The 11,461-nt window shown below is 41.3% G+C and overlaps 1 protein-coding gene across 6 annotated transcripts in view; it reads right to left on the bottom strand.

The window, feature by feature from the left end:
• Window positions 1-1,439: 1,439 nt before the first annotated feature.
• Window positions 1,440-11,461, bottom strand: part of CLTCL1 (clathrin heavy chain like 1) — a 37,374-nt gene continuing 27,352 nt past the window's right edge. For 2 of the 6 annotated variants that reach the window (XM_030025961.2, XM_030025962.2), the window contains 11 exons: window positions 11,244-11,408; window positions 10,785-10,892; window positions 10,256-10,423; window positions 10,028-10,177; window positions 9,077-9,208; window positions 8,625-8,735; window positions 7,880-8,050; window positions 6,849-7,070; window positions 6,130-6,150; window positions 3,805-3,880; window positions 1,440-2,776 (listed from right to left, as the gene is read on the bottom strand). In XM_030025961.2, coding sequence (XP_029881821.1) covers window positions 2,661-2,776; window positions 3,805-3,880; window positions 6,130-6,150; window positions 6,849-7,070; window positions 7,880-8,050; window positions 8,625-8,735; window positions 9,077-9,208; window positions 10,028-10,177; window positions 10,256-10,423; window positions 10,785-10,892; window positions 11,244-11,408 — 1,440 coding nt within the window. In that variant the 3' untranslated portion in view covers window positions 1,440-2,660. Of the gene's footprint in view, window positions 2,777-3,301; window positions 3,391-3,800; window positions 3,881-6,129; window positions 6,151-6,848; window positions 7,071-7,879; window positions 8,051-8,624; window positions 8,736-9,076; window positions 9,209-10,027; window positions 10,178-10,255; window positions 10,424-10,784; window positions 10,893-11,243; window positions 11,409-11,461 lie in introns of all 6 variants that reach the window. The other 4 variants (XM_030025963.2, XM_030025965.2, XM_030025967.2 and 1 more) reach the window with 3 other exon arrangements.

Below are 11,461 nucleotides of genomic sequence, written 5' to 3'. Positions count from 1 at the left end.
ATCATTTTACATGATAGCACTAGCCCCATCTCACTGAAGTGGTGGGAATTAGCGAGAAGCTTAGTTTTAAAGGAGGTTTTCTGCAAAATGATCTTATCTAAGTTTTCAAAAATTTGGGTGGACACTACAACTTCATAAACTGGATTAAATCCTCCACTTAACCCACTAAAAGAGGGGTTATTTCCTGCTGAGAATTACTTAACTGTTAAAGACACAGTGAAGTACTCTGGTATGCAAGAGTTTGTTCCACATTTTAGGTACAGCTGCACTGTAATGGCACAGAGTATATCTTTTTGGATGCATTTTAGAATGCAAGATCACAAAATTTATGAAAGCCATTATAGTTAGCAAGAGCTTAAGATACCAAGAGAGCAACTAAAGCAAGACTATTCATCAGAGCTGGCAGCTTTGCTTTCCTTGAGAACTCAGTCATTCCTGTAATTAGATTTCTAGACTGAAGCTATTAAGGATCCCCAGGCTAGCTCAATTCTCTACAGGTCATGAGCTGTTCTAGTACTTGATCTAGCAGTTTACTGTGTATTCCACCATCAGCTTGTACTTGCTGCTATAAAGTCATAGTAAATTTTTAAGTTGAGAGGAAGTAAACTCCTACAGTCACACTAATCCTAGAGCTGGTCTTCAGTTCCAGCTGACTTACCCAAATTCCTTTCAACCCACAAAGAACTGGTTATGAAATATAAGTACCCTTTGTCTGGAAAATAGTGTGCTACCTGGCTAATTCCTGCTAGGAATAAGTCTGTCCAGAGTGCAGATTTGCTTGAACTCATTAGCTGCTCAGTATTTCAAGCTGAGCCATTGAGTGCTGATCAGTACGAAACTGAGGTTAGTATGTTACATCAACACTTGGAGCATTCTGGCCTGTATCAGGAAGGTTGACACCGCATCTCTTTGCCATTGCTATCACAGTGCGCTAACCACGGGAAACAATATACTAGTTAGAATTGTGCCAAAGCATAGTCTGCTGTTAGTGATTTCACAATGCTGGCAGTCTCTACTGGTTGGCATTCAAAGATTCTTTGCCCTGTTCAAGTGGAATTCAGTATGAAAAGGTGTAGCTTGCCACTACCACTGCTGTATTAATGTGTTTTAGGGGAGAAGACACTAACTGCAGCATCTCCCTCAGCACAGGACAGAAGCTTTTCCAGTCCTGTGAATGAAGTCATATAAGCATGTGACTGCCTCCTGCAGCATGACCTCCACACGTGACAACGTGTGCTGATGCGTCCGGTGATGAGACCGCAACTCCCTTTTAAGTTAATTACTAAGCCAGCCATGTTAGGTACTTTGGCACAAGTTTCTCTTTTCCTGCCTGGCAGCCTTAGTTGTCAGATTAAGAAACCTGATGCTATTAGTGGTAGTGTATTACTACTAACCAGTCCCCACCCCCCAAGATATTAAGACTAGAACCACACAGTGGATACTGCAGTTTTACATTTATAGTTGGACTTTTATAATATTCAAGATTAGCACAAGATTCATAACCATAAATTATACATTGTTATCTAAGTACATAAAACGTTAATGATACATGTATTTGAAGTGGCACAAAGTAATAATACATCCCTGTTGGCATTCTCAAAGAAAGAGGTGGGTGATGGACACGCTGTTGATACTACTGCAGCATAGCAGAACTGAGTCACTGCACCCTGTTAATTCAGGTGGTGCTGACTCTGCCCACCAGACGGGGTCAGAACATGGTGTGGCAGGAAGCCAATGCCAGAATCAGTTAAAGGTGCAAATAAAAAGTCAGGATTACGGCCCTCCCTACTGCCTCAATATTTTAGCAGTGTGTCCCGTCCCCCTCCCCAACCCTGACACTGTGCTCTTGCATCTCTAGTACTTTGGCAGCCCATGCACACTCCTATGTTCACTTGCCACACATAGCTGAGGTCTCCTTTAGTACCATTTAACGTCAGTAAGTAACATGCTCTCTTCTTGTTAAACAAAAAGGATCTGGGAAGTGTTTGCTCTCTGGCATGAGAAGATTTATTTTCTTCAAGTCTCAGATCTACTCCAGAAAATATAGAACAGACTCCAACAGCATTGAACCCCAACAGCATTATTGTCCAGAAAAGGAAACTTTCCCAATATTCCTCTAAACATTCAGAGCACGAATATTAGAAAGCCCATTTTCTTTTGCATGTAAGACTGCAAATAAAATGGGGTAGTCAGATGTACACAAGCTTTCAACAATTCATTATTAACGAGATGCTTCACCGAATTGTTAACAACCCTGCTACTTCAGTAGCTTCAGCTAAAGCTTTAACAACTTGGTGCCAGGCAATTTCCCAGCTGCCTTCAATGGGCTTTGCAAAAGAAAGAAAAATATGCTCTCTTCCCCCTGGCCTCAAGCAGTTATTGCTATATGAGTTAGTGAAATAGTGCCTTAACTTCAGACAAGAGTCTCACAATGTCATTAACAAAAGCTGCCTTTCAGAGGTTGAAATGTAACCGGACAATAATCAATAAATAACAGTAACAGGCATCCCGTTGAAGTCTCCTCACTGAGCCGGGCAGCAAGTGTGTTCAGCCAACAGAAGGTCATCTGTGCCCTTAGGACCATTGTACACTTCTTGGAGAAGTTAAAAAGGGACGGGAAGGAAGAGAACAGAGACAGTGAAGGTCTGTCAGAGAGCTAGTTACATATTGAAACCATAAACAGGCGGCTGGGTGAATCCTGGTGCTGTGTATCCATATGGGAAGTTTGCCTGGGGAGGTACTGCACTGGGGCCTGCTGTTAACATCAACTGCTGGCCTAGAAAAGCATGAGAAAAAAAAAAGAAGGTTAGTTTAAGAACCTCAGCTTCCCTAATGCTAGCTGTACTATGGGACAGGACTATGAGGCTTTAGCTAAAAAAATCAGCCACTGTGCAAGCATACACTAGCAAGTCACACTATTACTCAACATGCACCACAGAGTGGGCACCTAGGCCATCTGCTCTTGCTACCAGAAAGCTACAAAAGCAAGGCAGGACTCAGAAGGAAGATGAGTATCAGCTGATCTTGAGGGCAGGATAAACCTGGCTTGTTTTGAAGAGACCATACTGAAAGCCAAACAAACTGATACTATTTAACCCATGCATGGTCAGGACTGAAAAGTAAAGCAATTCAAGCAAATAGTTAGGTCTGTTAGGTCTCACAGTCTGGAGAGTGCTGCAAAAGGCCTGAACGTACCTTGACAGATTTGTCTTCATCACTAGGAGCACACATGCCTCATGCACATGTTAAATTCAGGTTAACATTTACATCAGACAGTGAACCAGTCACATCCTTCCCTTACCAGCCACTTCTAGGTGCTTGTTAGCAGAATGCCTCTTCAGAAGGGCTTCTAAAATAGCAGCACACTTGAGGACAGCCATGTTTTTTTGGCTGCACATGTCTTAAAATGGGTGAGCTAGAAAGTCAGTCTGCCTTTCTACTTGGAAAAGCAGAAAGCAGACACACTCCTCTTAGACAGGAATAACAGGAGGAATTTGCATGCTCTGTAAGTTATTCCTGGGGTTGTGCACACCTTGGTATCCCCTGTCCTGTTACCATACTGAAAGACTATTCCTAAGCTAGAGTTCTCAGCCATGTAAGAGGAGCAATACTTTAGCTGAAGAGAAGTACTTCAAGACTGAGATGTCACTTCAACAACCTATGCAGTTCATCTAGCAGAGAGAACCATTTTACTACCTAGTTAAAACCAGTTTACTTTGACTGGAGGTAGTCATTTAAGTTACCTCCACAAAGAGAGACCAGAGTGACAATAGGTAATCAATTAAAACCAAGTCTTGCACCTACCAAATACTATTGGAGTGGGTTCAGTTACTTGTTCCTCTTCTTTTCTTAGGCTTTCAGAAGCATCAAGTTTATCCACCTACATTGAAGTGAACAGGAGATGTATGAAGGCCGTGTCTAGGAATTGCACCATCGTGTGAGGCTTTTAATGCCTGCTACCTTAGCTATCAAGTGTTCCTTTTATTAGTCCAAGTTGGAGACTACGAAAGTCTGCATGTTCCCAGCAAGCTATGTTGTAGACCTGCCCTCCCAATTGCTTGAAGTTTATTGCAATAAACAATAGCTGTCAAATGCAGCTGAGATCATCACTACCTTCAAGTGAAACACTTTTTGGGGCCCTATTCTAGTCACTGTTAACTCTGTGACCCAGAAAACAAGCCCATCTTATTGCAGTTCCAAGCATCATCTCAAAGGGGCCTAATCTACACTTACCTATTAACCTGCAATCCCTCTCCCCTTCAATGAGAGCACCCAGATATTTGCAAATATTCCAGACCCACGACATTTGATCTTATCTAGGACTACAGCCTAACCTGGGCTGCAGAGTACTGGTTTACCATATTAGTTTTCACATAGACTCTTCTAAAGGAAACTCTAGAACCATCATGGAAAGTGGTCTAGTATTATCAGCTTTATACAGATCCCAGTGCTGTGCCAAATAAAGCTCTGTTCATGCTAAACACATTTGTGAAAATGCCACTGTAATGCAGGAGCCCTGAACACAACTTTGAATTGGGAGTGGTGGGAGTAATCCAAGAAGGCAACAGTAGCTTCCTTCTCTCAGGTTTAACAAGTTTTATCTTCCATAAGAGAACCATTGAAATTGAAGACTGCAAGGCATAAAAATCACACAGCTTCACATCCAGATACAGGCAGTACTAACATAGCCCAATGCCATATTTCAGCTGCTCCTCATCCTCCTTTCCCACTGCATGAATCATATCTAGTCTGAGAAGTGATGCAAGAGGGGTCTCTATTATACTTTAGAGATGTTATCTAGATCTGGTGTTTAAGAGCTTCCTGGGCTTTTTGAAGTCTGCAACTCAAAAACTTCAGTGGCAGTAGGTCTTTAACTGGTTTATTTATAGCTATCAGCCTAACAGCTCTTCAGGGTAACACTAAATATTGGTGCTACAAATGCTATCCATATTACTATGGATCAAAGCAATTGAGAGCTACCAGTTCCAAACTAGTTGTATGGCTCTACTTACAACCTGAAATTCCCACTCTCTCAGATTAGACTTTCCTCTTTAGTGCCTCTAAAGCATTAATGAGCTTTTTACAGAAGTGCAGTTACTCCCTCTGTTGGACAACAGCAAGCATGCCCAGAGCTGACATCCTGAAGAAGGGACAAGAGCAGCTCTCCAGGAAAGCCTAAACATCTGTCTGCTTTGCTGCCTAAGTGAAGTTGTTCAAAACATTTCCAAATGAGTGTCATCATACTTTGTGTGCCTGGCCCCTTCTGGGCCATAGGGTATTCTGTGCTTTAACACTTTTTTATGCATAAAAGAAAGATAAGTTCTGGAAGATGTACACACCCCACTGATAAACTAGTCTATTCTTTTGTACTTTTGAAGTTAGTTACGTGACAATTTTAGACATACCACATTTATAAAGCCCATTCTCTAATTCCATGTTTTGCAGTTAATTCAACAGACTAAATTAGTTCCACTGTAAACCACTTTCACCATGCAGATTTTCCTTCTGGCAAGTTATCCCGTATTTAGTACATGTGATTACTTGTAAATCCAACCAGCAATTTAAAAACCATTATTTTAGACCTAAGCCTCACGTGCAAGAGTTCAGGTGAACTTGTGTGGCAAGTTCCTCCTCAGTGGAATACGAGGAGGAAGAAGTGTTTAAGATCTGTGCAAGTACTTTCATCATACTAACAGGCAAAAAGTTTACAGAAGCTTTATGCTACTATTCAAACCCACCATGCCTGAAAGATTGCACACTTCAGTAATTTACAGCATAACAAGCAATTTGCACTTAGAACACATCCTGTTACATGGCAACTGCTTCTGTTTACTTATGAACAATATCCTCCCTGCCACAAGACATCTGTAATATAGCGAACAGGAGCCCAAACACTCAAGTCCTCCTCAATCGCTTGCTTCCACTTCCCATGAAGAGGAGCAGAGTCTGGTTGGATTTTCAAGTTGCTTGTGAATAGTTAACCTTTTAGCATTAGCAAGTGAACAGAAAATGAGTTAGAGCTAAATTACACTGCTCTTCTGGCAGAAGCTACAGCTAGATTCCTGTAAAAGAAACCTAGGATATCGAGGGACACAAATGAACACAAAGAGTTTGAAATCAGAGTGTCACCTTATAGAACAGCCCATCAACCTGCAAGAAAATTCAGAGGGGAATACTTAACATGACTTGATTAGAAGCAACCAGAAGCAGTCACTTTTAGATTACTCATTTTAATGAAGTTCTTTACTGTGATGTCCTATGCAACCCTAGAGCCTTCTAAGAAAGGATCTTAGCTTACTATCTTAGAGCTGTTTCAGGACAAGCATTTCAGAACCATACATGATCAGAATCTCTCTTCTCTCTGAACTGAGGACTAGCTATTGGTATCAGTATTGTACAGTCAGACTACACATTGGAAGTTGTTTTCCATTTTAAAAAAAAAAGATCTTCAGCAGTCTACTCCTATGGCTGATGTAGGAATAGCATGTACTATTAGTTACTCAAACAAGAAAACAGAGTACTTTTACAGTTAGATGAAGTAAGAAGTGATACAGGTTGTCCTCATCAAGTTTTCAGTTTCATCAACTACGGAGCTGCTCTGAAAAGCACATAGTTGCTTATGCCCACTGTTAAGAGCAAAAATTTAACTAGACCTCTTTCAAGTCCCAAGCCATCTATTTTTAAGTTTTGCTAGCTAGCCTAAAGTTATTAAACCCACAGAACTTCACAGAAGACTTAGTCTATGAGGAACAACAATATTCCAAATACATGCAAAGAGCTCTGGTTTGCATAATGCTAATCATCCAGCAGACTAGAAGTCTTAACTTTTTAGCTTATGCAATACTCACTTTGGTAAGGTACTCTCTCATCACTTGGATGAAATAAGGCATTGCAAAGTCCATGATGTTATGCCTCCATGCCAACTCAAGGACTACATCTGGGTGCAGCAAGTCATAACATGTGAAAAGGCAGGCTGCAAAGCACTCCTGCTTGCCTTCTTCCAGGAACCACTGAAGCAGCTTCTCAGCTAGCTCTGCATCTTTGGACTCTGCAGCATACTGCATAGCATCCTACAGAAAAGAACATCAGTTAAGCTTGACCCTTGCCTGTCGGCATCTTGCTTTACACCTTATGTGCACATTACTGGTAGCTAGATAAGCCAGGTATTTGGCATACCATGAAGTTAGTCTTTAACACCACACCAGGCACGTTCTGTAGGAGCCAAGCTACAGTACATACACTCAGTTAAGTCCTCTTATTTTGAGGCAACCCAGATACTTGTATGAACACTATCCAACAGGCTTTCCTTAGTATTTGAAGTGACCTGATGAGATTTTTGCCTAGTTTTGTAGCAGAGAGGATAAACAGTCTTTCTGGTATCCCACCTACCTCAACATTAACTATTAAGGATTATCCAGAGCAGAAGAGATTATTGCATCAACTGCTTGCTACGTGGCAAGACAGAAAACTATTTGCCAGCTCTCCTACACAGTAGGCAAAAACTGGCCCATGTGAACTCACTACAGACTTGAAGACTATACCATTGTAATCATGTTTCATCTGTACTCTTACAAGGGCCTAAGTCTTCAGTTCTATGGAATACATTCCATACTGATACAGAAAACTGTACAGATGCCATTGATTGATATAGATAGATCTCCAAGTACAGGAGAACATTATGAAATTAGATTTCAGATGTGAATTTGAAATTGCAAACACTTCTGCTCTGAGAGTCCTTCCTCAAACTTCAAGTGAAGAGCTAAGACTAATTAGAAATCCAAATTTGAAACTAACAAAACACCTTCAGTATCTAGGAGATCTATGCTTCACAGCTCATACTTCTTTTTGACAGTCAGGGAGACAAGCTGCATTAACTCACCTTATACAGACGGTCTTTCTTGCATAGCTCCACACTCTGTTTCCAGCGGTTGTTACCCTTATACAAGTATGCCGCAATACGCCTAAATTCAATTAGTTCATGCTTTTCCAGACGCTGAGCCAATGTTATGTTATCAAAGTTGTCATAGGCATCAATGGAAGCTCTCAAACCCTGTTTGAGAGAGAATTGTTACACATGCTTCCAGATGGTAGTAGGGCAAGAACTACAGTAGAGAAGCATCTAAGCATGGTGCACAAATGTTTATGTTCTGCCAGCTGGATGTTGGTACTATGGCTACAGCTTACCCTGCTTATTTCATGCATCTCTCCAAAAGATGATTTTTAATAAAGCAAGATGTGAACTTGGTCATACTGACTTTACTTGACGGAACATAAAAGCTAGTTGCCTTTAGAAGACAAAGCATGTCTTCCAAATAGCAGCCAGTGGGGCCAGAAGCAAATCTGTTTACAGAAGCATTGCCCAGTAGAGTACACACCTGATATTGACCTTTGTGAAGTCTGTTCTGAGAAAAACAACTGTGGCATCTGTTTTGTTTGCAAATCACAATGTCCCCAGACTCCTGCCCACAAAGGGTCCGATTCCACCCCCCACCACTGCAGTGAAAAATTTATCTTCTACTCATGGGAATTACTCTGTGTCACCTGAGGAACAACCAAACTATGGCTTCTTTTCATTGGAGAAAGAAGCATCCCTCAGGCCTAGCAATCTATTTTGTGGGGCTCACCTGGTAATCTTCCTCCTCTGTTAAAAGGTTGTTTAGAGCTTCGTTAACTCCTTTGTTGTTGTGGTTCTGGACTGAACGCAGATAAGGCTTTACTAGAAGTAGCTGATTAACCTGGAATTAACACATTTCCAATACAAGATTAAGTGTACCAATTCTGACACTTCGTAGTCCTGAAACAGGTTCCCACTTGTTATTGCAAGAGTTTGTGCTTACTGTCAGGACCCTTCAGACAAAGGATCTTGTTTTGCCAGAAGTAAAATAAAACGGCTTCCTAGGCCAGCTATGCTAACTCTTCCAGTGTTTCCCATATCAAGCCAGGATTGGGCTGCTTCTCAGTCCTTTATACGGGAGGCATAGCTACTTGACAGATACCAACCCTTTCTTCCAGCCAGAGACTGGAGTGTTTTACCCTGAGCAAGATTTCTAGTTCATCTACCATCTCCCAAACTCACCTTTGAGAAAAAATTGACTGTCCTGGTGTGATCCAGTCGTGGAGATAATACAAGCAGGAGATCGTTGATCAGCAGAGGTTTGTAGTCCAAGTAGAACTGCAAGGCTTTGTAGTACAGCTCCACATTGGCCACCTGCATGGTTAGACACTAGTTAGTAGTTCAAACACAAGTAAGCCTAAGGTGCCTAGCTCAGACCACTTAGCACAAAGTTTATCTGACAAATAAAAGCTGAAGTTTCCTTCTAGAGGTCAGAAGTGTTACACTTACATGCAGAATTCTTGTTCAATCTTATGACTGCTTCTTGTGCCATCTGCTTCCAGACAGTGAACTCACAAGCTACCACGGGTAGTACAAACCAATTCTAACCCATCCACAGTTAAGACATCCTCGCACAGGTAGCCAGCCCACTACAGTTAATGTGACCATTTGTTGAACTCCTGAAGCCAGAAAAGGCTGTAGCCTTAACCAGTCTAAGTTGTTGCCTTGAAACCCATAAGACCAACAAGAATGCGTTCAGTCTCAAATCTTGTCTGAACTATTCATCAATTCACTATTCTCTGCTGTATTCATGGGACTGCCCACCCCAATTCTGACACAAACAGCTGAAAATATTTGCAGAGATCTTTCAAGAACAGTTACAGCCTCAGACTAAGACAGCAGTCAGCTCAAAGGTATTAAGGAGGTTACGCCTCTTGCTTGTGACCTATGATCCTGAGCAGTCTCTGAAAACATTCTGTGCTAGCTGCTGCCACTCAATGTGCTGCACAGCAGAAAACAGAGTATAAGATTAGATTAATTCTTCTGCTAAACTGATTGGAGGTTCTTTTAAGTACAGCAGGAAAACTGAGTAGTAGCTTAAGCAAACTCATTTTCTAAACAGCAATTCTGTTGTACATTTTTGCCTCTGTTCTGAAAGAAACTTGCAACGCTTTCAGTTAACTAGTTACTTACCTTAGCAATTATGTCTTTAAACTGCCCTTCTTTCCAGGCATCAGTGGGATGGTTCATCATAGTAATTATTGCATTGTCATACTCCTCATACTTGTCATAGAGGAATACAAGTTCTGCCCAGAGATGAGCCTGTTCTGCAGCTCTGAGCACCTGATAAAACAAAAAAATCAGTTTGATTCACTAACAGCTTCCCACCTGCACTTGCAGTGTAGCTACCCTACTGCATACCTTTGGAATATTAACTCTAGACCAGAAGAGCTCCAGATGTTCCCTCATTTTCTGAGGCTTGAATTTGGAGTATAAGATGGCAAGTTCAGTAAACATTCCCATGTGAGCACGCTCTAGGCCCAAAGCAGCTTCCAAAAGGGCAATCAATTCTTCAAAGTAGCCACGATCCTGGATATTAGGAAAATAAGGATTAATTGCAAATTCATGACCAACTGGCACTTTAAAGCTTGCTAAAATGCATATTTACTTAAATTCAATATGCTTTGATTTTCTCTCCAAATGAGAGTGCTTAGATTTGCAAGACATGATTCCAGTGAGGTAACAGAATTGTAAAAGAAGGGACAGTGAAAACTATCATCCTTCCATTTACTACAGAAAAAAATGCATGCAGCTATTGGGAAATGGAGATGGAGGAAGAATAAATTTAAAGATCAGCCCCACACGGTATCGGGTTTTGTCTGTGACCACTTTACTAGCAGATACAAGCGTGCTGTCTAAAGTCTTCTAGGATATTTAACAGTCATCTAACCTGATAGTAACTGATCAGCTCTTCAAGTTCATCAGCATGGATGACTATGTGTAAGCCACAGATCTGTGCCAAGCGGAATTCTTTTCCGTCCACACAGGCAAAGCATACCTGTAATGAGAGTTGACAAATAGTCAGTCAACAAGAGAATACTGCAATGCTTCATCTCCTTATATTAAAGGGAAAGCTAATTAGCAAAGCTTTACCAAATTTGAGGCTTACGTACAGTTCCAAATAGGTATTTCCATAATGCTAGTTCTAGAATTAACATCTCTACCATTCATTTTACACCGTTTTGAAATTAAGCTTTGCTATCTTGGACAAGAGGACAGCTTATAAATCTACAGACATACTCTGTAGCCAGAAACAGTTAGCAAGCTACTATCAGAGCTACAGCAACATGCTCAGAAGCAACAGTACAGCACATTCTGCAGACCATTAATAAACATGTGTTTAAGTTACCTCTTTCCAAGTCCTTGTGCTGTTTGCTTTGCGGCCACTGTCCACTGCCGCCTGATACTCTCCAAGGTGCACCAAGGTAGATGCCAGGCGAGCAAAGTTAGATACGTTGTTATAGAGTAGTTTTGCTGCTTCATACATCCCCTCTTCATAACAGCGATCACCAACCTGGATTAGGAGTCCCAAGGTAAACAAGGATAACAGCAAAAATCAGAAGTCAG

This window comes from Aquila chrysaetos, chromosome 9 (genome assembly GCF_900496995.4).
Source record: "Aquila chrysaetos chrysaetos chromosome 9, bAquChr1.4, whole genome shotgun sequence".
NCBI classification, from domain to species: Eukaryota; Metazoa; Chordata; class Aves; order Accipitriformes; family Accipitridae; genus Aquila; species Aquila chrysaetos.
Note: the sequence above shows the minus strand (reverse complement) of the source record. Positions and strands in the feature narration are given on the sequence as shown.